A 21,795-nucleotide genomic window follows, 5' to 3' on the forward strand; every position below is an offset into this window, starting at 1 on the left:
GCGTCAGTGTCACTTTCACATTATGGATGAGGTCCATATTATTTATGAAGCAGAGATCCAGTATGTTATCTGCCCTGGTTGGTTGGAGTACTATTTGTTCCATGTACAAAGTGTTGATGAAGTTCAGGAGGAACTTCACCCATCCTTGTTCACACCGTGCCATTCCTGGGTCATCCCATATTATATAATGCAGTTTTTTTTTATATTTCTTTTAGTTTTCAAAATTAAGATAAACAAAGTCCTTTTTGAATCTAAAATATATTCTCCTTCATTTTCTACAATGCTCTCCCATCTATCTGGTAGACTTACGAGGCCCCTCTTCCAAAATTCACTTGTCTGTGACGAAAAATTCTCCTCCAATACTATTCTGACTTTGTCTACAGAATTCATATTTTTTTCTGTCCAAATGATTTAGAAGACTCCGTGATAAATGATAATCAGATGAGGCAGTGTCCAGTGAATATGGTGGGTGGGGCATTGTCTCCCCTTCAAACTGCTCTAGCCTTTGGAATGTCATCCTCGCTGTATGTGTCTGATGGAAGAACACTTGTTTTGAAACCAAAGATGGTTGTTTTTCTTCTAGTGCTGACTTAAGTTGCTCAAGCTGCTCGCAGTAGATCTCCTTTGTTATCTTTTGGTTTAGGTTCAAAATGTTCAAAGTGAAGTAAAACTTTCATATCCCACCAAACAGATAACAACACCTTACATGGGTGAAGACCTTCTTTAGCCTGGGGTGCTGGTGTTTCTTCTTTCCTTATCCACTGTCTTCGGCACTTGACATTTTCGTGGAGGACCCATTTCTCGTTACCAAACACCATTTGGTGCAAAAATGGTTCATTCATGAGATGTAACAGCAAAGAAGAGCAACATTCACTTTTTCATGCGTTTAGACTCAGAAAATTTATGAGAAACCCATTTACCCAATCTGCTGACTCCTCTGATGGCACACAGGTGTCAATGACTGGTTGAATTACCAAATTGAATTTATATATATATATATATATATATATATATATATATATATATATAATTCAGTACTTAAGTAATTGTTTCTAAGTCGTGTGTGTGTGTGTGTGAGAGAGAGAGAGAAATATATATGAAAATACCCTGCACACCATTGTTAACTGCTTTGCAGAAGTATCAGGGCCCTTTGGATTGATCATCAGTCTTAGCGAAATGGAGGTCCCAGTCCAAGCAGCCTGATACGCAATTTGCCCCCAGCTAAATGTCACCATTAATGTAGTCTTGCTGGAGTGTCTAAAGCGCTTCAAGTACCTCAGCAGTATAAACTCAGCTGATGGATTACTGGATAGCAAAGTCTCATCCAGAATTCATAAGGTTAGTCAAGTACTCAGAGGACTGAAGGTGAAAGTCCACCGGCAGAAGGGCATCAGGCTATCAACAAAGCTCAATGTCTACAAAGCAGTAGTTGTTCTACACTACTCTATGGATGTGAAACATGGACCCCCTACCACCAGCATCTCAAACCGCTGGAAGTTTCGCACAAGGACACTGCGCAGGAACATGAGCATTTGCTGGTAGGACAGAGTGACAAACAAAGAAGTGCCGAACAGAGCTGGTTTGATACATGTCTATAAAATAGTATATGAATTAACCCTTTGGTATCTCTGTTGAAATACACTCTTTATATTACAATTTCCAAAAGTAATAAAGAATATGGTAAAATAACTATGTTGTTATTAAGCTGATATTTGGAATATAAATTAACATTTTGTTTTAATGGGAAATTTTCATTTAGATGACTTTAAAACAGGAAGTTTGTAGCATAGAACCATGGGAAATGCCAGACAGGTTGATAGCAACAGAGTTAAAGATGTTTTTGCTGATAGGATTGTGCAGTGTGCATGGATTATTCATGTCAGGTGAAAAAATGCTGCAAGTGATAATGAAATGTCACTTTTTGTGAAAATTCAAAAAGTATTCTGCAAGTAGTTAAAAACTGATTTAGAAAATTTGAAGGAAAAAGTTTTTAAAATTCATTTCATTATTTCAAGGTAATTTTATGAACTTATATTTCAAAAACACATATCTAATGTCACTAAATTGAAATATTTTGCTTAGATTATTAAGCTCAGTGTTTTAGAAAAGATTAAAACTATTAATGGCTTTTATTTTATATACTCTTTTACTCTTTTACTTGTTTCAGTCATTTGACTGCGGCCATGCTGGAGCACCGCCTTTAATCGAGCAACTCGACCCTGGGACTTATTCTTTTGTAAGCCCAGTACTTATTTTATCGGTCTCTTTTACCGAACCGCTAAGTAACGGGGACATAAACACACCAGCATCGGTTGTCAAGCAATGCTAGGGGGACAAACACAGACACACACATACACATATATATATATATACATATACATATATACGACGGGCTTCTTTCAGTTTCCGTCTACCAAATCCACTCACAAGGCTTTGGTCGGCCCGAGGCTATAGTAGAAGACACTTGCCCAAGGTGCCACGCAGTGGGACTGAACTCGGAACCATGTGGTTGGTAAACAAGCTACTTACCACACAGCCACTCCTGTGCCTAAGTTTATATATTTACATTAAATTTCTGGTATGATATTCACATCACATACTCAGAAGGGCATAATTTAGGACAGCAATTCTCAACTTTTTGAATATCTGGGCCAGATCCAAAACCTGGATTTTTTTAGGGGGCCCACAAAAAAAAAAAAAACCAAATCAAAGGAAAATTTGTTATATTTATAGAAGGAAGACTGTGGATGGCTGCTTGAAGGATGCCTCAGGGCTGCATGCATCGCTGAGAGTTGCAGTTGAGAATCACTGGTTTAAGATAACTCTTGTGAAATATGTAAAATACACCAGCCACAACAACATGCTACATTCTACGAGAGAGCTTCTGTTTAGTTGCTCAACCTGTTAGATATAACAACCAAATGAATCTCCTTCAATTCACATTCTCTTGTCCTAAAGAAATTTATGTTGGACATATAAATAAATACAGATGGTCACAGCTGAAGTGTCTTTAAACGTAGATCTGCTGACTTAGGGCTAATCAACAAACAATCATTCTGTATGGAAGCCATACTGTAGACAACTATGCTTGCCATCCATCTCAGCTGTGAAATAGGAGTCATTAATAAATATAGTGACTTGTATTTCATCCACTACAGATATTTCCTATAAAACTGACATTGTACTGTAATTGATGGCTGGCGTTCATACTTAATGTCTCTTTAGATTGAATACTCTCTTTACTTGTTTCAGTCATTTGACTGCGGCGATGCTGGAGCACCGCCTTTAGTCAAGCAAATTGACCCCAGGACTTATTCTTTGTAAGCCTAGTACTTAATCTATCGGTCTCTTTTGCCGAACCGCTAAGTTACGGGGGCGCAAACACGCCAGCATTGGTTGGGGGGACAAACACAGACACACACATGCATATATATATATACATATATACGGCGGGCTTCTTTCAGTTTCTGTCTACCAAATCCACTCACAAGGCTTTGGTTGGCCCGAGGCAATAGTAGAAGAGACTTGCCCAAAGTGCCATGCAGTGGGACTGAACCCGGAACCATGTGGTTGGTAAGCAAGCTACTTACCACACAGCCACTCCTGATGATAATTCTTGCAAGGTAAAATCTTTCATGTTTACAGAAATAGTTGTCTCTAATACCAGAAAATCAGCCATGGTTGTGTGGTTAGTCACACAATTTCAAGTTTGTCCCTTTGCACAGCATGGGCTGACCAATGGTTTGTGATTGGATTTAGTAGAAGGAAACTGCAGAAAGTCTGTGTGTATGTGCATGCAGATGCGTGTAAATGTTGCTATTCCATGCTTGTTACATTCCCAACTGGTTGCTCTGCATTTCTGAAGACCAGTGTAATTTAAACAATAAAGGAACCCCTTACATGGATAAAGATTTATCAAATATCATATACAGGCGTTGATTCTGAGATTATCTCCCTTTTCCATTTGAAGTTCATTCCAATTGCCACTAAGTATTTGTTTCCTCTTCTTGTGAAGGGAAGATATTTTCAATAAATCAAGAATTTATTTCTTATGGTATTTAATATACCTCCATTCATCTTTATTGTATATCTAATATATACATAATACACACACACACATATATTTATATATATATATCTTTGCTTTGGCAAGCCTCTATATGCTACCTCACCCATATTCTTGAATTCCATCTCATCTACCTGTTGCTCATCTCCTTCATCCACCCATTTCTCATTCACTTCACTCTTCCCTCCATCACGCACTTCCCTTCACCTCTCCAACACCTGTGCTGTTCACATAATTATGAATGGTACATCGTCTACCATACCAGCATTCAATCCTCTCATCTCTCTAACTTACTCCTCTATCACTAGATCTATATATATATATATATATATATATATATATATATATATATATATATATTTGAGTAGTAGAATGAATTATCTTGTTATGGATAATTCGGTTAACCGATACCTGGGCAGCAAATTCACATCAGAGAAGACACGTTTGAAGTTACGTGCTTTCGTGTGGAAATTTGTATGTTTTTTTTAAAAATATAAATATATGAAAGAATGGAGTTGAACAACGAATTAACAAAATTCCTTTATTTTCAACATATGTTTCGAAGGCTGCATATTCCTAATTCCGAAGGAATAAGGAGTATATTATGCCGCTTTCTCATCAGGAAAAGCAAGGAACTTATGTCAACATCAAGATGCACAAAAAACTTTCAGATGACTAAAATGCACCCATTGACATAAGTTCCTTGCTTTTCCTGATGAGAAAGCAGCATAATATACTCCTTATTCCTTCGGAATTAGGAATATGCAGCCTTCGAAACATATGTCGAAAATAAAGGAATTTTGTTAATTCATCGTTCAACTCCATTCTTTCATATATTTATATATATATATATATACAAGCCTAGTGACAGGTCTATGTCATCTGCATCAAACTGTCTGTACTTAGTACACAATAGCTTCATATTTTGTGTACTGCCATCCATCACTCTCTCTCTCTCTTCCCTGGGCCATTTACATTCTCAACCATCGTTTACAGTTGCCTTGTCAGCCTCTGTTATTGTCCTTCATCTTCCTCCCATCTTCACTTGAGAATTCTATCACTACCGTCATACTCGCTCATTTGGTCCACTCATTCTGGTCTTTCTCTTGTCAACAATTTCTCTCCTGTTTTCCCCTATCAGTCATGTGAGTGATGTAGAGGCACAAAGGCCCAGTGGTTAGGGCAGTGGATTCGCAGTCATAGGATCATGGTTTCGATTCCCAGACCGGGCATTGTGAATGTTTATTGAGCAAAAACACCTAAAACTCCATGAGGCTCCGGCAGGGTGTGGTGGCAAACCCTGCTGTATTCTTTCACCACAATTTTCTCTCACTCTTTCTTCCTGTTTCTGTTGTACCTGTATTTCAAAGGGCCAGCCTTGTCACACTCTGTGTCATACTGAATCTCCCCGAGAACTATGTTAAGGATACACATGTCTATGGAGTACTCAGCACGTTAATTTCATGAGCAGGCTGTTCCGTCGATAGGCTCGACTGGAACCTTTATCATCGTAACCGACAGAGTGCCAACATGTGATTGATAAGGAAAGATGTCTAAGGTTACTGATTACTTTTTACACTTATAGTATAAAAGGAATGCCCTCCTATATTGGTGACATGGCAAAAAATAGTGCAAAAATTGTGCCTCTACCATGAAAAGTGAACAAGTGAAGACAAAGTAGAGTTGAAAGGTCCTGTTAGTTGTGTCTTGCTGAGGACCTGGTGTCATCTCTAGTGCTGGTGTATGAGAAAATGCACCCATTGCATTCTGTAAGATGGTTAGTGGTGGGAAGAATATGAATCAAAAAAGTGACATGTGTGAGCATCAGAGTATGAGAACAGTTGCTGTCAGTAAGAACTGGTTTGAAACATGGGCAAGAGAGAATAGGATATATGCATGTGTATACAGATATTTATGTATATATATGTGTGATATATTACCATCATCATCATAATTATTTAACATCCATCTTCCATGCAGGCATAGATTGGATGGTTTGACAAGAGCTGGCCAGGTAGAAGACTATATATATCAGGTCATCCCATAAGTTTTGTCCAATTTTGCCTTTTTTTTTAAGATTGAATGAAATTTAATAGTATTTTAAAATGTCTAATGGAATTAAAAATTATTTTTATGCATTTGTGTACATTTAAACTAATTAAATATTATTTTACAGAATAATAGAATTAAAATTTCTTTGATTAAAACCCTTTCTAACATGGAAGTATCCAAAGAGCATTTAAGGCACATAATGCTTTATGAGTACAAAAAAGGGAACTCTGCGGCTGAAGCGACTCGAAACATACACTCAGAATGGGAAAGAATGCTAGAATGAAAGAACTTGCAGAAGATGGTTTGCAAAATTCAGAAGTGGAGATTTCAGCCTTGAAGATGAAGATCGAACAGGACTTCCAGTTGAGTTTGATGATAAGCTCCTTGAGGTATTACTTGAAGAAAATCCTGCATTATCAGTTGAAGAATTGGCAATAAAGCTTAGTTCAAACCATATAACTGTTCATCATCATCTTCAACATCTTGGAAAGGTTCTTAAACTTGGAAAATGGGTGCCTCATGAATTGTCCAACAGCAACCACAAATCCTAAGTTGACATCTGGTCTTCTTTCCATTCTCACAAACTCATTTCACCTTTTTAGATAGACTTGTGACGGGTGATGATAAATGGATCTTCTACTGAAATGTTAAACAATGTAAACAGTGGCTTTGTAAAAGGGAAAAGACCCACCACAACCGAGAAGGGAACTTATGGGGAAAAGATTCTTCTCTCTCTTTGGTGGGATTGCAAAGGAGTAATTCACTTTGAATTGTTACCACCCAATGCAACAATCAATGCTCAAGTCTACTGTCAGTAATTAGAGCATTTGAACCAAGCTTTGAAAAAAAAAGACCCGCTTTAGTGAATCGAAAAGGAATGATGTTTCATCAGGACAATGCACGACCCCATACTGCAAAGATCCCATCATAGAAGATCAAAGAGCTTGGTTGGGAAAAAATTCCTCATCCACCTTATTCTCCCGATCTTGCTCCTTCAGACTACCATTTGTTTTGTAGTATATAGAATCATTTGGGGGACATAACTTTCGCAAGCCAAGAGGAGGTCGAAACTGACATTTCAGAGTTCTTCGCTTTGAAACCAAAAGAGTTTTACATTGATGGGATTTAAAAGCTTGTAAATAGATGGAAGGAAGTCATAGATAATCAGGGAAAGTACATTAATGATTAAATTTCAATTAAATATAACATTGATACAATGCATGATAATACAAATCATTGCCCAGGGTTAACACAAGTAATGGATACTGATAGTATATATATTTTATCCCTTAGTTGGTTACCACAACCAGTAACTCTCTCTCTCTACATATATATATATATATATATGTATGCGCAGGAGTGGCTGTGTGGTAAGTAGCATGGTTGCAAGTTCAGTCCCACTGAGTGGCACCTTGGGCAAGTATCTTCTACTATAGCTTTGGGCCAACCAAAGCCTTGTGAGTGGATTTGGTAGACGGAAACTGAAAGAAGCCTGTCGTATATATATATATATATATGTGTGTGTGTGTCTGTGTTTGTTCCCCTGCAACATCACTTGACAACTAATGCAGGTGTGTTTACGTCCCCGTAACTTGGCGGTTTGGCAAAAGAGACCAATAGAATATGTACTAAGCTTACAAAGAATAAGTCCTGGGGTCGATTTGCTTGACTAAAGGTGGTGCTCCAGCATGGCCACAGTCAAATGACTGAAGCAAAAGAGTAAAAGAATATATTTACTGATGTGACTAAGGATGGCAGTGGAGTACTTTATACCACTATACAGTATTCCCAGTGTAACTAAAGATACAAATACAGTAAATACCTCACTTTACAAATATTTCTGTTTTATGAGTTTTATTTTTCAAGCACAATATCCAGATTTTGAATGAAGTGCAAAAGTTTCTTTCTGCTACCATAACAAATATTTCTGTGTGTTACTGAGAAATTTATAGAGCGAAAGAAGCTTCTTCTAAGCAAACAACTCTAGGCTTGCTTTTTTTAAAAAAAGAAATCTACAAGTCCGTCTACGGGTGTTTGTGAATCGGCGATCACGTCTACAAGTGATGGTGTGCGCGAGTCTAGTGCGAGTGAAAGTGATTCAGAAAACGATTATAATAATTACGGAGATGTACTTGCATAGCAAGTGACTTGATCTGAAATCGTGTGCTGAAACAGAAACAATTACAGCGTGGAAGATGTTTATAAGCCATTTAAAAACACACAAAAAACCGTTAGATTCATTTCCACATTTAAATTCAATTTGTGTCAGAATATTTTCGTCTCTTTGAAACCCCGACCTGTTCAATTGATCTTGACATTCTTTTTAATTTACATAAAATATTCTTTACATTCTACTGTTGTTTTATTATCATTTATTTACGAGTATTATAAATTTACGATTTATAACATTACTACTATGGGAAATTATTGCTCTGCTTTACGAGTTTTTACTTCACGAGCGGTGTCCGGGAACAATTAACTCGTATACTGAGGCATTACTGTGTGTGTGTGTGTGTATAAATATATATATATATATATATATATATATATCACCGTGACCGACCAGGCTATCAGATGTTGTTACACATCGCTGGTCACAATGCGCTTCGCATTGTTTTAGCCTTGAAATGACGCCACCCCGCTGGCTAAGCGAGCAGGCCATATATATATATATATATATATATATATATATATATATACATACATACATACATACATACATACACTCCCACATACATTATAAATATATGTGAGGCATTTCCTCCTCCATATTCTTAAGAGACCTTGGGCCAACAGGTTTTGGGTATCTGATTATACACCATAAAGCTAAACCCTTTATGGGCGGAAAATCTAAGGTAATCAACCCCAAAAACCGGCCTTCCCCATTTTATATGTATCACACTTCCATTTGTAACGTTTTCTCTCCAGCCAACATATTTTGCTGTCGGGAAATTAACAAGTGTTATTTCAGGAAATAAGGGATGGAGAGGGGAGGACTTTTGGAAGACGAACGAGCTGGTGACTTCCTGTAGAGTCCCAGTCTAACTTTTATGACAACACGCACACACACGTTCATAGATGTATGAAAATATACGTTTGTGCATCGTCGGTGTTACTGTTGAAAATCTGCAGTGATTTTTCCCTTAGTGTGTTGACAGAAAAACATTACTGGAACTGTAAAAAAAATGACACACAGACAGACAGAAGTAAAAGTAGGAGGGATGTGGATTTTTAAGATGGGAAAGTGAGAAAAAATATATATTACATCCTTTAGTGTGGATGGCGAAAGAAAAAGTGAATGTGTTTGTGAAAGATAGAGAGGGGGAGAGGAAAAAGCAGGAGAGGGAGAAAGAGTTGGCACCCACAACCAATTCCACTCGGCACTAAGTGTACGTAATTCCGAAGTCTCTTTGACATCAAACTGAAAGACGGAAGCAATCGATGGGGACGGCGTGGGCTGGACGGACACTTTGGCTAAGGCCTCTTCCATCCTGACTTGCTTTCCTGGGATGGGGTAGAAAAAAAAAATTCGACTGCTGTGAAGTGGGGTGAGGGCAGTAAATAGGGTAAGTTGGAAAAAAAAATAGTTTCTATTATAATTGTTTTACTCCCAGGTAAGCCGTGATCAGTTACTTCGACTGTCATCATCTCCCACCTTTTTTCTTTATTTTATTTCAGACACCATAATGCATGAGGGCCTCCAATGCTTCCTCTCATTAACAGAAAAGAAGAGAGAGAAAAAAAAACAAACATAGTAGGTTGATGTTTGTGGGAGATTTAGCTGCTATGTCTAGCAATTCAAACGACCTCATAGAGGCCCCTTTCATTTTGGCTCGTGTTTTTATGTTGACGACAAACGAAAGTGGTGGTCGTCCCACCCCAGCTTGTCTTCTTTCTCACTCATTTCTCTCCTCGACCTCCTCCTCTTCCTCCTCCCTTCTTCTCCACCCTGTTCACACCTAGTCGCAGGCACCATCAATCTCGGCGGCCGGGCACGCGTAACAACAGACGGACGGACGAGCAGTTCTACAGACAGACGTCTATGTGTCGCATGGCTTTCAGTCGAGGGTGGAGGCTAGTGGGGTTAGCGGGTGGAATACAGGTTGGATGGATGACAAGAGCGGGTAAGGTTAACCCTTGCATCTCCTACACAACGTCTGTCTGTTTATATATGAAGGTGTGTCCCCTTTCAGACATCCGTGTTTCTGTGTACATATATTGATGTATATAATGTGTGTGCGTAGGTTTAATGGATTTTATATTGAATGTGTGTGTGTGTGATGTAATGTATGCGATAATATAGGTAATTCACTGTACTCACCTTAGAATTTCATATATATATGTTTGTATGTATGTGTGTGTGTGTAAATATATATATATGTATGTATGTATACACAAATATACATGTAATGTACATATGTTTATACGTGTACATGTGCGTCTTATATATATATATATATATATATATATATATATATATATATATATATATATATGTGTGTGTGTGTGTATTTTCTCATTATATGCATACATACGTTTATGTGCGTGTATTTGTCTGCATCTGTAAAGTAATATATCAGTTGTGGTTAGGTATTAAAAATATATATATTTTTTGCCAACATCAGCAAATTAACGCGAGTGTCTAAGTGTATGCATGTTTATGTTTACAACTTTGTTTTACAGTTTGTTCCCCCCTGAAAAAAGGCTGTGCATATATATATATATCTGCATTTATATCTATCATTCTGTCTGTATATATGTACGTGCATCTTAGGGAAGACCCTGTTTTAAACTGTCAAAAATCTCTTGTCATGTCACTCTGAAATTATTCATTTTACGAACTTTCTTGTAATATATGTCAACACAGACAAACAATGGTTTTCCTCTTTGCTTTCTAGAATTTGTAATGTTTATCTTTGTTTTTAACTGTGTTGAATGTCATCTCAGTATTAAACCGACTTGATTTTAAATTCTCTTAAATTTTGGAGCACTAACCATGATATTCACAACACACAAATATATATATATATATATATATATATATATATATATATATATATATATATATATATCAATGGGTTTCCTTCGTGAATGTAAATAACAAATCCAGTTTCAGTGTATATCTTTCATTTTAATGAAACACTTCTTGGAAGAAGATACATGCTTTTTACATGTACCCTGCTTCTGTTATATGGCTTTGTAGTTACATATATATTGTCACTGACATACATGTATATATAAAATCCAAAGAGACTTTGGTGTGGCAGTAAGTTTGGTTGGTACATGTTGTAAGACGTCTAATCTTTAGTTATCATCGTGATTATATTTTATGCTTCTTTATCCATGCTTACATGGGTTGGATGATTCTTCTCCCACTCAGCTTCACGCTTGTTTTAATCTTTAACCCTTTGTCATTTGCTTTGTAAAGTTTAGATTCCTACGATCAGTCTTTACCACTTCTTTCCATAATTTCTTTGATCTTTCTCTTCTGCAGATTCCTTTCACTTGGATTGTTTGGCATTTCTTTACCCATTTGTCATCCTTTATTTGTGTTACCTGTCCATACTAGCATAATCTTCTCTCTTGCACTCCACAGCTGATTCCTGTTATAACCAGGCTTTCTGTTAGATCATATCTGCTCCATCATTTTCGCACACAAACAAAACATATCCAATGGAGCTTACTTGCTTCATTTCTTTCTAGCCTCTGCACATCTACTTCATCCAAGACCCATATTTCACTACTGAATATTGCATAGTCTGTCCTTACTTATGGAGAGAATCCTTCTGGTGATAGAAGAGATAATAGCTTTCTGAACTTTCCCACTACTTTCTTTCTCTGGCTACCATGCTTTTGGAATACCAAAACTCTATCTCTATTGCTAATTAGTTCATCTAGGTAATGGGCTATTAGTTATTATGAGAGATCTTTCTGAGCATTTGAAAGGATTTATTTCATGGTGCTTCTACTATTAATTATGCTTGTGTGTCTACTACATACAAAGTTCCTCTTCTCTGTCAGTGTACTTGTAATGTGCCCCTGTAGTACACATTCTTACCTATAGCTTTACTGCATATTGCATAAATCCAGTTCTTTTAATCCTCTTGATTCTATGCTCTGCTTTATGTTCAGAGCTCTTCCTCAATTCTTTTACATACTTGGCTCTCAGAACAAGTTCTTTAGTATATAAAAATTTCCCACAGGCAGCCAGCCTTGAATTCTTCAGTTATGGCTTGGAGGACTACAATGAATAGTAGGGGATATTTATCTGAACTCATTGCTAACTTTCATTTTCCTGACAGAACCCCTATTCCCTGTGCATAGCTTGCATGTCTCTTACAAGTCGTTCATCTACACTCAGTTTTCTTAAGAACTACCAGACATAGTGTGGAACTCTGTCAAAGATCTTCTCCAGGTCAATGAATACTCAGTATAGAGGCTTACTCTTGGCTAAGAACTCTCTTGTAAATGTAGTTTGGCACAAATCCAACCTGCATCCTATCATAGCTAAATTCCTTCTTATTTTAAGTCTTTCTGCAAACTTTCTTAATTTGATCCTTTAGTTCGACGTCTCTGCTGTTGCTTCTTTGTAAAGCTCTATGCTTTTGTAGAAAAACAGAATCATTGAATTTGTCTGCACAAACTGTCAATAATAAAAGTATAAAAGTAGGAAATCCTTTAGCTACTCCAAATAATCCCCTAAAGTTAGACACAACTTTAATTTTACTAATCCATAAGTATGTAAACTTATATCAAACAACTGTTTTTTTAAGGCTCAAACCATCTTGTTTTATATGTCTTTAAAAACTTTGTCTCTAAAGAGCATTCATTAATAGTTTCAAATTTGAAGAAGTTCCCAGATTGCTGTATATGTTTATTCAATCCATTAAAAATAGCAGCTAAATCTCTCATAAAGCATGCTTTACTGTCTTAAAACAGGAAGACCTAAGCAACAACAACTACAAAAAAGTTAGAAAATACATCACTGAGGTAAATTACTTGAAAGAAAGTAATTTGTTATTTTGTCTCCTATGATGACACCACTAGTATCCATCATATTAACACTCACTGTTGTACCCAGGAGATGTACACAAACAATTCTTTGTGTGCCTTCATATGTAAGGAATCTCTTCTATCACCTGATTTTCTACCTTATGTCTCTCCCTAAACCGCATCTGTTAGTTATTGCTGTGTTTGAAAGATTTTAGGAGGTGGTCATCTATTACCCAATGGCTATCTTCAGGTGTTTTAATGTTTCATAGTTCATCATTGGGTCCCATCAATTAGTAGACACTGCTATCACCAGGGTTTCTACCAAGTCAAAAAAAAATAATGAGAGAAGGCATGGGCTCAGACACTGCACTATACAGGCAACCTATCCAGGTCCACAAGTGCTTTCCATCACACATAGTCCCATGCATCCTAACACACACACACACATACAAATATCTATAGAAAGAGAGATGTTGATAAAGATTTGCTGCAGATGATTACAATGTCTATATAAAACACAATTTCAGGGTTTTTTCTCTGCTACAGCTCTGAAAAACCGTAAAAACTGATAGAGGATAAAAAGGACTCTTTTGTCCTATCACGTGTGCCAGTGACACTATAAAATATACCAAGTCTACAATGTAAAATGGTTGTACTTACTTGTAATGGCATTCACCTAGGGTGGGTTGAGCCAGCACTGACTGAGTTTGCTGCGTCCCTCATGAATGCTGAGCATGTCTGACAATTGGCTGCAATAGAGGAGTGTGGATGCTGTAGCCATAGTCCTCATTCACTGTGGAAGTGTAAAGTTCATGTAAAGTGGTTGGTAATAAAAAGTCCATTCAGATGTGAAAACCATGTTAAAATAAAATTAAATGTTTAACCCTTTAGCATTCAGATTATTCTGTCAAATGTAATGTTTATGTATTCACATCATGTAAAATTAATCTTGCATCATTTCATGGCTTTGAGATTTCAATAATGTGATTGTTTGTTTTTAAAATGGCACAATAAGATAGCTATGAATGACCATATCTGACTAGTTTGAACATAAAATAGGTAGAGTATTATGGCCGGTCTAAACACTAAAGGGTTAAGTTTTGTCGTTGTGTGGGCCAGATGGCCAAGGACTACACCAAATGTTAAGGTTCTTTGATATCTAAACAACCCATGCCAGCTTGGAAAAATGAGGGCAAGGATAATGTAAATCATAAGGAAAAACATTTTGTATGCTTAAATCTATTTGCAATTAGTTCCTTCATTAATCTTAGTCCCTCTTTATTCCATTTACTCTCTATTTTTTCTTTATTGTTACTGTATTCTGCTCTTGTAGGTGAAGTTTTGCTGAATGGTTAGAAAGTTTGCCTTGTAACTCTGAGGTCCTGGGTTTGATCCCACTGTAAGGCATTCTGGACAAATGTCAGTTTTTATAACCTTGAGTTGAGAGTGAAATCAGTGAGACAGAAGCCTTTTGGGTGGATCCTGTCAGTATTTCAAAAGTCACAGCCTTGTCATACACAAGTGTCATATCAACTCTACTTGAGAGTTATGTTAAGGGAACACATATCTGTGGATTGCTCAGCCACTTACGTGGAATAAGCAGTTCAGTGGATCAAACAACTGAGTCCTCCTCATCGAATCCTCCACTACCTCTTTCACGTGCTAGCCTCAGTCTACCCTATGGACAATAGGCACCACTTTCACTTGACAGTTGAATGTTTTTGAGTAGGGAGTGTATTGTTAGATGGCCTCAGTCATCTCTGTTGGAACAGATCTATAGCTGAATTAACAAAATATTTGTAGCATGGAGCATGTTGCCCTAAGATTTTACACCTGAAACAGAGTGGCAAGGGATTCACTTTTCAACATCTACATGAGTGTTTACTAAACTAGAAAACACTGTCTGAAGCTTTCAATCAAGTTTTGAAATGGTTAAAAAATTTTGAGGGGATTTAGTTAAGGGTACTTCCTCTGCTACAGCATGGGTTAGCCTTGATAGCCTCTAGTCAGAGGATAATGTCCTCTCTTGCTCCCTCCAGTTTTGAAAACCCTAAAAAGAGTCATGAGTGTTGCTCTTCCATTTCTGATTATTCTAGTTTAGTATACACTCATGTCATCATCATCATTATCATTTAACGTCCGTTTTCCATGCTAGCATGGGTTGGACGGTTTGAACGGGGTCTGGTAAGCCATGGAGGCTGCACCAGGCTCCAATCTGATTTGGCAGTGTTTCTACAGCTGGATGCCCTTCCTAACACCAACCACTCCGTAAGTGTAGTGGGTGCTTTTTATGTGCCACCGGCACAGGAGCCAGAGCAGGCTGGCAAACGACCACGATTGGTTGGTGCTTTTACGTGTCACTGACATGGACGCTAGTAACTGCCACGCTCGAACGGTGCTTTTTACGTGTCACTGGCATGGGTGTCTTAAGTACAATTTCCATTCGAATTTTTTGATGTTGACGAACTTAACTCAACAGGTCTCCTCAAGAACAGCAGGTCACTCTATGATCCAAGGTTAGCACAGCAGGCCGTCCTGCGAGCCATGAACTCACTTCATTTGTTGGGTCTTCGAAGTCACAGCATATCTCCAGAGGTCTCAGTCTTTTGTCATAGCCTCTGTGAGGCTCAAAGTACGAAGGTCATGCTTGACCCCCTCATCCCATGTCTTCCTGGGTCTACCTCTACCCTGGATTCCTTCAACAGTTTGGGAGTGGCACTTCTTCACACATCTCTACTCGTCCATCAGTAGTACATGACCGTACCAACGCAATCGTCTCTCCTGCACGCTGCATCCAATGCTTCTTATGCCCAACATTTCTCTCAGGACGCTTACACTCATGTAGATGCTGAAAAGCAAAACAAAAACAAAGAACACCAACAGCTAAAACTATCAAGCTCCCTACTGGAATGTGGGCCTTCATCATATAGCCAACACTACCCTACAAGGCCTAAAATTCCCTTTCAGTCTGTTTTAGATAGCTCAGCTCTGAGAAGCTGCTGGCCATTTTCAAACATAATGAGATGTTATTTGTTTTTTTTTAGCAGTAAAACTCAAAGTAGATAAAACTACAAATAATAGCATGTCGAATATTGCATTAAAAAAACCCCTTGGATGAAAAGAAGTTAACTCGAACTATGCCGGCATCTACCATGATGCTGCCTGGCCACAACCAAACTATATTTGAGTGTGCTTTCTGCAAGAAAGTTTTTACAAAGCAGTTTGCACTCAGAGTTCATGAACAAGTACATCTTGGAGGGAAACCATATTCATGTAATATATGCAACAAAAGCTTTGCCCAACAGATCCATCTATGACAGATCCATTGCTTGGCTTAACACCATCTCCTGGCATCTTGGTTACCTTCAGTAGAATCTACCCTGTTGCAAGCATTTGACCCAGATCTCCAGTTTTTTCCATCCAAGTGATTTTTTTTAACACTATATTCTTCATGTTATTATTTATAGCTTTATCTATTAAGAAAAAAAAAGATCATATCTCTTGAAGGTTCTAAATTCTTACAATGCAAGGGTTTCCCAAATTTGAACCAGTGACCATGTTATCAGTAACCATTCCCACCTTAACCATAAACACACACACATCAACGCTACCACTGGTGTCCTGCATGTCAATGAAAGAGGTTTTGTGTGGTGTTACATATAGCTTACCAAATCTCTGTTAAATCACACCCTGTCTTAAAAATGGAAGGACACAATTGATAATGTCCTAGATGCGCTGTCTGAGTCAAAGAGATGCTCAGTGCCTACTGCTGTCCCACTGTGTCTTCTCTACTGCTATCACTTTAACAACCTTCTTCTCTCTCCCCCTCTCTCTCTCACACACACACATATCATCATCATCATCATTGTTTAGCGTCCGCTTTCCATGCTAGCATGGGTTGGATGGTTCAACTGGGGTCTGGGAAGCCAGGAGGCTGCACCAGGCCCAGTCTGATCTGGCAATGTTTCTATGGCTGGATGCCCTTCCTAACGGCAACCACTCCGTGAGTGTATTGGGTACTTTTTACGTGCCACTGGCACAGGTGCCAGACGAGGCTGGCAAACGGCCATGATCAGATGGTGCTTTTTACGTGCCACCGGATATATATATATATATATATATATATATATATATATATATATATGTTATTCCATCCCTATTTTACAAAGTTTTGGATGGTTCATTAGAGTATAAAACTTAGCGAAAGGTTCTTACATAAATCTACGATGGAATTCTTGCCTCCCAACTAAATATGAATACTTTAATTTTAAGATGGATACAGGTGGTTTAAGTGGCAATTGGTTAAATGGAGTTAAGCAATGGTGTGTTTGGATGGGTTGGTGTTAAAAGTGTTAAAGTCAAGTGGGAGTTTTGTTGACGTAAATTTGGTTATAATGTCGATCTGATTAAGGACTATATGGAGACTACTGATGACCGAAGAAACTTTCTTGGTACCATTGTGTTGTATTTTAACCCATTAGTATTTAAACCGGCCATATCCGGCCAAAATAGCTAATCTGTTTTATGTTCAAACTGACCAGATCCAGGCTCTCACACCTACCCTACAATGTTATTCTACATTAAGTAATTACACCATAAAGATTTTGAAGATATGAGATAATGCATGATTAATTCAAATCAATGGGAATCAATAAGCATTATTTTTGATAGAATAATCTGAATGCTAAAGGGTTAAGACAAGACATAAATCTTTTCCTTCGTAATCCTTAACTTTCTACCTATCTCATTGTTTTCCTTTTCTGTTCTTTTTGACAGTGTTAGAACCGTGCCTCCAGCCCATCGGGGCTTCTTCGTTTTGCTGAAGCGGAAGAGAACCAAGGACAGAAACCATGTTGTCACTCATAAGTGATGGTCAACAAACAACCAAGTGATGTACATCTGGCCATTTCGTCAGTTCGACCATCGACTGTCTGCCTTCGTATTAAGTCAACCGGAACTGGCCTCATCAGTCACGTCTGAAACTGCTGAAATAGCATCTTACTTCTTGTGAGATTTCTAATGAAAAGTAATGGACACCATTCAGAGGAACTAGCGAACATCTTAGTGAAAGCATCACAGTCATTGTTATTGTTGCTATTAGTACAATAACCATTATTATTATTATCATTTGATTTTGCTATGAAAGTTTTTGTCTGAGAACTGGTCGATCCATTTTGTGGTATTCAAATAGCGAGTGTGAAACGGGGCAATATTTCTGCCAAAAACCCATCCTGCATGACACATGTGTATGTGATATACCAGTGTTGTCTATTCTGACAACCTTGTCTTTCATATCTGCCTTTGTATTTGAGGGAGTTTATTTATTGAGTAAACTATTTAAAGTGCAACGAACGTTAAAATACATGCACACATTGTAAACATCACTCTCATCATCTATATGTATATAAGGAAACACACATTTATAGACACTCAGTCAAACCTTGCACATATATCATCTTTATATATAGTAAAAGCATACATCTACACACACATACATATATATATATGTATATATTATATACACAGACAAATATATAAAAGCTCAAGGTTGAGAAAACGTGAAAGAGTGTGAGTGAGTGAAGATATGTATCCGGTGCAAACACCATACACAGCTGCAAGCCAAACTGCCATTTATGACCAACCCCTCTATCAGATGAACCACTTGAAAAACAATGATAAAAGCAGTCTACCTGGTAAATCATTTCAGCAACATTCTAGTTCTCCACCTGTAGAAGGTAACCCAATGGAGACCCCAGAAGCTAGCAGCACAGATTGTGCTGTGGCACAAGAATTTGCAGCTACTGTAGCATCAGAAGATTTCTCAAATGCTTCACAAAATCAGATCCCTATCAATAACAATCAAGATAATCACATGGTCCCTCCAGCCCCTCAACAGCCTATTGAGGATTCCACTTGCATATCTCGTAATGACTCCCTGGCTTTGGATAGCAACAGTAGCCATGCATCCCACGAATCTCCTCAAGCAGCCCAACTACAGCCACAGCCACACCCTGCTTTTACATCAGTGTCCCCACAACCCACCATGATTACAACCCCTCGAACTATGCCAGCATCTACCATGATGCTGCCTGGCCACAACCAAACTATATTTGAGTGTGCTTTCTGCAAGAAAGTTTTTACAAAGCAGTTTGCACTCAGAGTTCATGAACAAGTACATCTTGGAGAGAAACCATATTCATGTAATATATGCAACAAAAGCTTTGCCCAACAGATCCATCTACGAAATCACCAGCGTGTACACACTGGAGAGAAACCATTTCAATGCACCATATGCAATAAAGCATTCAGTCAAGCTGGCAATTTAAAGCTGCATCTCCGTATCCATTCCGGAGACAAACCATTCACCTGTGATATATGTTCTAAAGCGTTTTCGCAACGAAACAGCCTCAACGATCACAAACGCTTCCACACTGGTAATATGTTTTTTTGTAAGTTTTGCAAGAGAGCATTCTGCAACCAGTTTTTCCTTGAGAACCACGAAAGATCTCATACCGGTGAAAAACCATTCACTTGTGACTACTGTGGCAAACTGTTTGCTCAGCGAGGGAATTTCCGAACACACCTGAGGATCCACACAGGTGAAAAACCATTTATCTGCGAAGTATGTGGCAAAGCGTTCTCTCAAAGAAACAGCTTAAATGATCACAACAGATTACATACTGGCAATTTGTTTTTCTGTCAGTATTGTAAGAAAGCTTTCTGCAATCAGTTCTTCTTGAAGATTCATGAGCGCATTCACACAGGTGAGTTATTTTACTGTACCTTCTGTAAGAAAGGCTTCTGCAATGAATTCTTTCTTCGAAACCACGAGAGGGTGCACACAGGGGACAAACCCTACGATTGTCAATTTTGTAATAAGACTTTTGCCCAAAGGGGCAACTTAAAAACACATTTAAGAATTCATACTGGAGAGAGGCCGTTCATCTGTGACATCTGTGATAAAGCTTTCTCACAACGAAACAATCTCAATGATCATAAACGGTTACACTCTGGTGATTTGTATTTCTGCAGTTTCTGCAAAAAAGCATTTTGTAATCAATTTTTTCTCAAGACTCACGAGCGGACTCACACAGGTGAGAAACCATTTGAATGTGAATTTTGTCATGAGAAATTTTCTCAGCAAGGCAACCTGAAGACTCATCTACGTACTCATACTGGCGAAAAACCATTTGCCTGTGGTCAGTGTGGTAAGAATTTTGCACAGAAAGCTAATCTGAATAACCACAAGTGCCCCATGGCATCAGCACTGAATAGAGAAACTGGAGGGGTTAATTCTAATATGGGCGGCAAGAATCACAGACTCGCTAATAATAATGATGACTGTGGGAATCGAAACTGTGATGGGGAGGTTTTTTCAGGTTCAAAGCAACAACCTCATATTGCTTCACCCCCAGCAACAATGATGAAGGACTCTGGACATGATAAATCTCCGATGTCATATAATTCGTCTCCCCCAGCTACTGCACAGTCACACCAAGGAACACACCATTCCAACAAAATGCCGTCATCGTCATCACATGTACAGAAGTCCAGTATGAAGGTCACTGATCGTCTTCTGCAGCAACACAACCACCAACAGAGTATTGTTTCACAGCCACACGGAGACTTACCTCAAGTTCTGCCTCATGCTGTACGACCTCAGGTGTCAAACATTTCCCCAACACATGCACCAACATCTCCCTATCTCCACAGCAGCCTGCCTCAGAGTTGGGAGAACAACAATTATGTTTGGTCCCGCGGATTCCCCATGCCACCACTACTCACCTCCACTTGGCCCAATATGGCAGGTTCATATTCATGCGGAGTAAAACAAGGCAAACAATTGCCGTGGAATAACTTACAAGCTATGCACGCTCCTTCAAAGAACATTACAAATCAGAATCCAGAAACGAGTGGTATAAAATAGTTGTCTAATATAATGGAAGAAACCTTTCTTCATTCATTTTTTCTTCTTTATTCAATTGGACAGACTTCTTCATTTGTAAGAGTTTGTTTTTTGTGTGTGTGTGTCTGCTTAACTTGTATATGTCTTCTGCGTGAAATAGCCAGACCGCCAATATTACTCCCTGATGTTGTTGATTTTTTTTTTTAATGTCTCCAAATGGTATTAGAACACATGCATACCAACATTAGTACAGTTTAGTACATAATGCTTACAAGTGACCGCATCTTCAATAAAATTCTTCAGTTTCTCTTCAGATTTCTGAGACAATGTTTGTGTTGTTTGTTTTCTTTCACCATTTCTTCTTTTATAAAGTAGATCCAGTGTCTTTTACAGAGAAAATATGAAGCTTCATCCCAGCTTCTGGAACTTTCTTCTTCAGAACTACATCTATTGTAACATAATCCACTTTAACCCCCACTTGCCATCAATCCACAACCTAGACCTGCTGTCACTTCAGAACCTTTTCCTTGCTTATGTTTTATCTCTAACCATCAGCGTATTGCTTGGCTTAACACCATCTCCTGGCATCTTATTTCTTTATTGCCCACAAGGGGCTAAACACAGAGGGGACAAACAAGGACAGACAAAGGGTTTTAATCGATTACATCGACCCCAGTGCGTAACTGGTACTTAATTTATCGACCCCGAAAGGATGAAAGGCAAAGTCGACCTCGGCGGAATTTGAACTCAGAACGTAACGGCAGATGAAATACGGCCA

At 38.2% G+C, this 21,795-nt stretch overlaps 1 protein-coding gene across 5 annotated transcripts in view; it reads left to right on the forward strand.

Annotated features, from left to right (window-relative positions):
* Positions 1-21,344, forward strand: part of LOC115219003 (zinc finger protein 665-like) — a 35,414-nt gene extending 14,070 nt beyond the window's left edge. Inside the window, exons 1-2 of one of the 5 annotated variants that reach the window (XM_036509108.1) lie at positions 9,149-9,732; positions 17,888-21,344. In XM_036509108.1, the coding sequence (XP_036365001.1) occupies positions 18,696-21,038 (2,343 nt within the window). In that variant the 5' untranslated portion in view covers positions 9,149-9,732; positions 17,888-18,695 and the 3' untranslated portion in view covers positions 21,039-21,344. Of the gene's footprint in view, positions 1-9,148; positions 9,733-9,871; positions 10,296-17,887 lie in introns of those variants that run through there. The other 4 variants (XM_029789041.2, XM_036509107.1, XM_029789040.2 and 1 more) reach the window with 4 other exon arrangements.
* The last annotated feature ends 451 nt before the right edge of the window (positions 21,345-21,795 follow it).

This window comes from Octopus sinensis, linkage group LG14 (assembly GCF_006345805.1).
Source record: "Octopus sinensis linkage group LG14, ASM634580v1, whole genome shotgun sequence".
Lineage (NCBI taxonomy): Eukaryota > Metazoa > Mollusca > Cephalopoda > Octopoda > Octopodidae > Octopus > Octopus sinensis.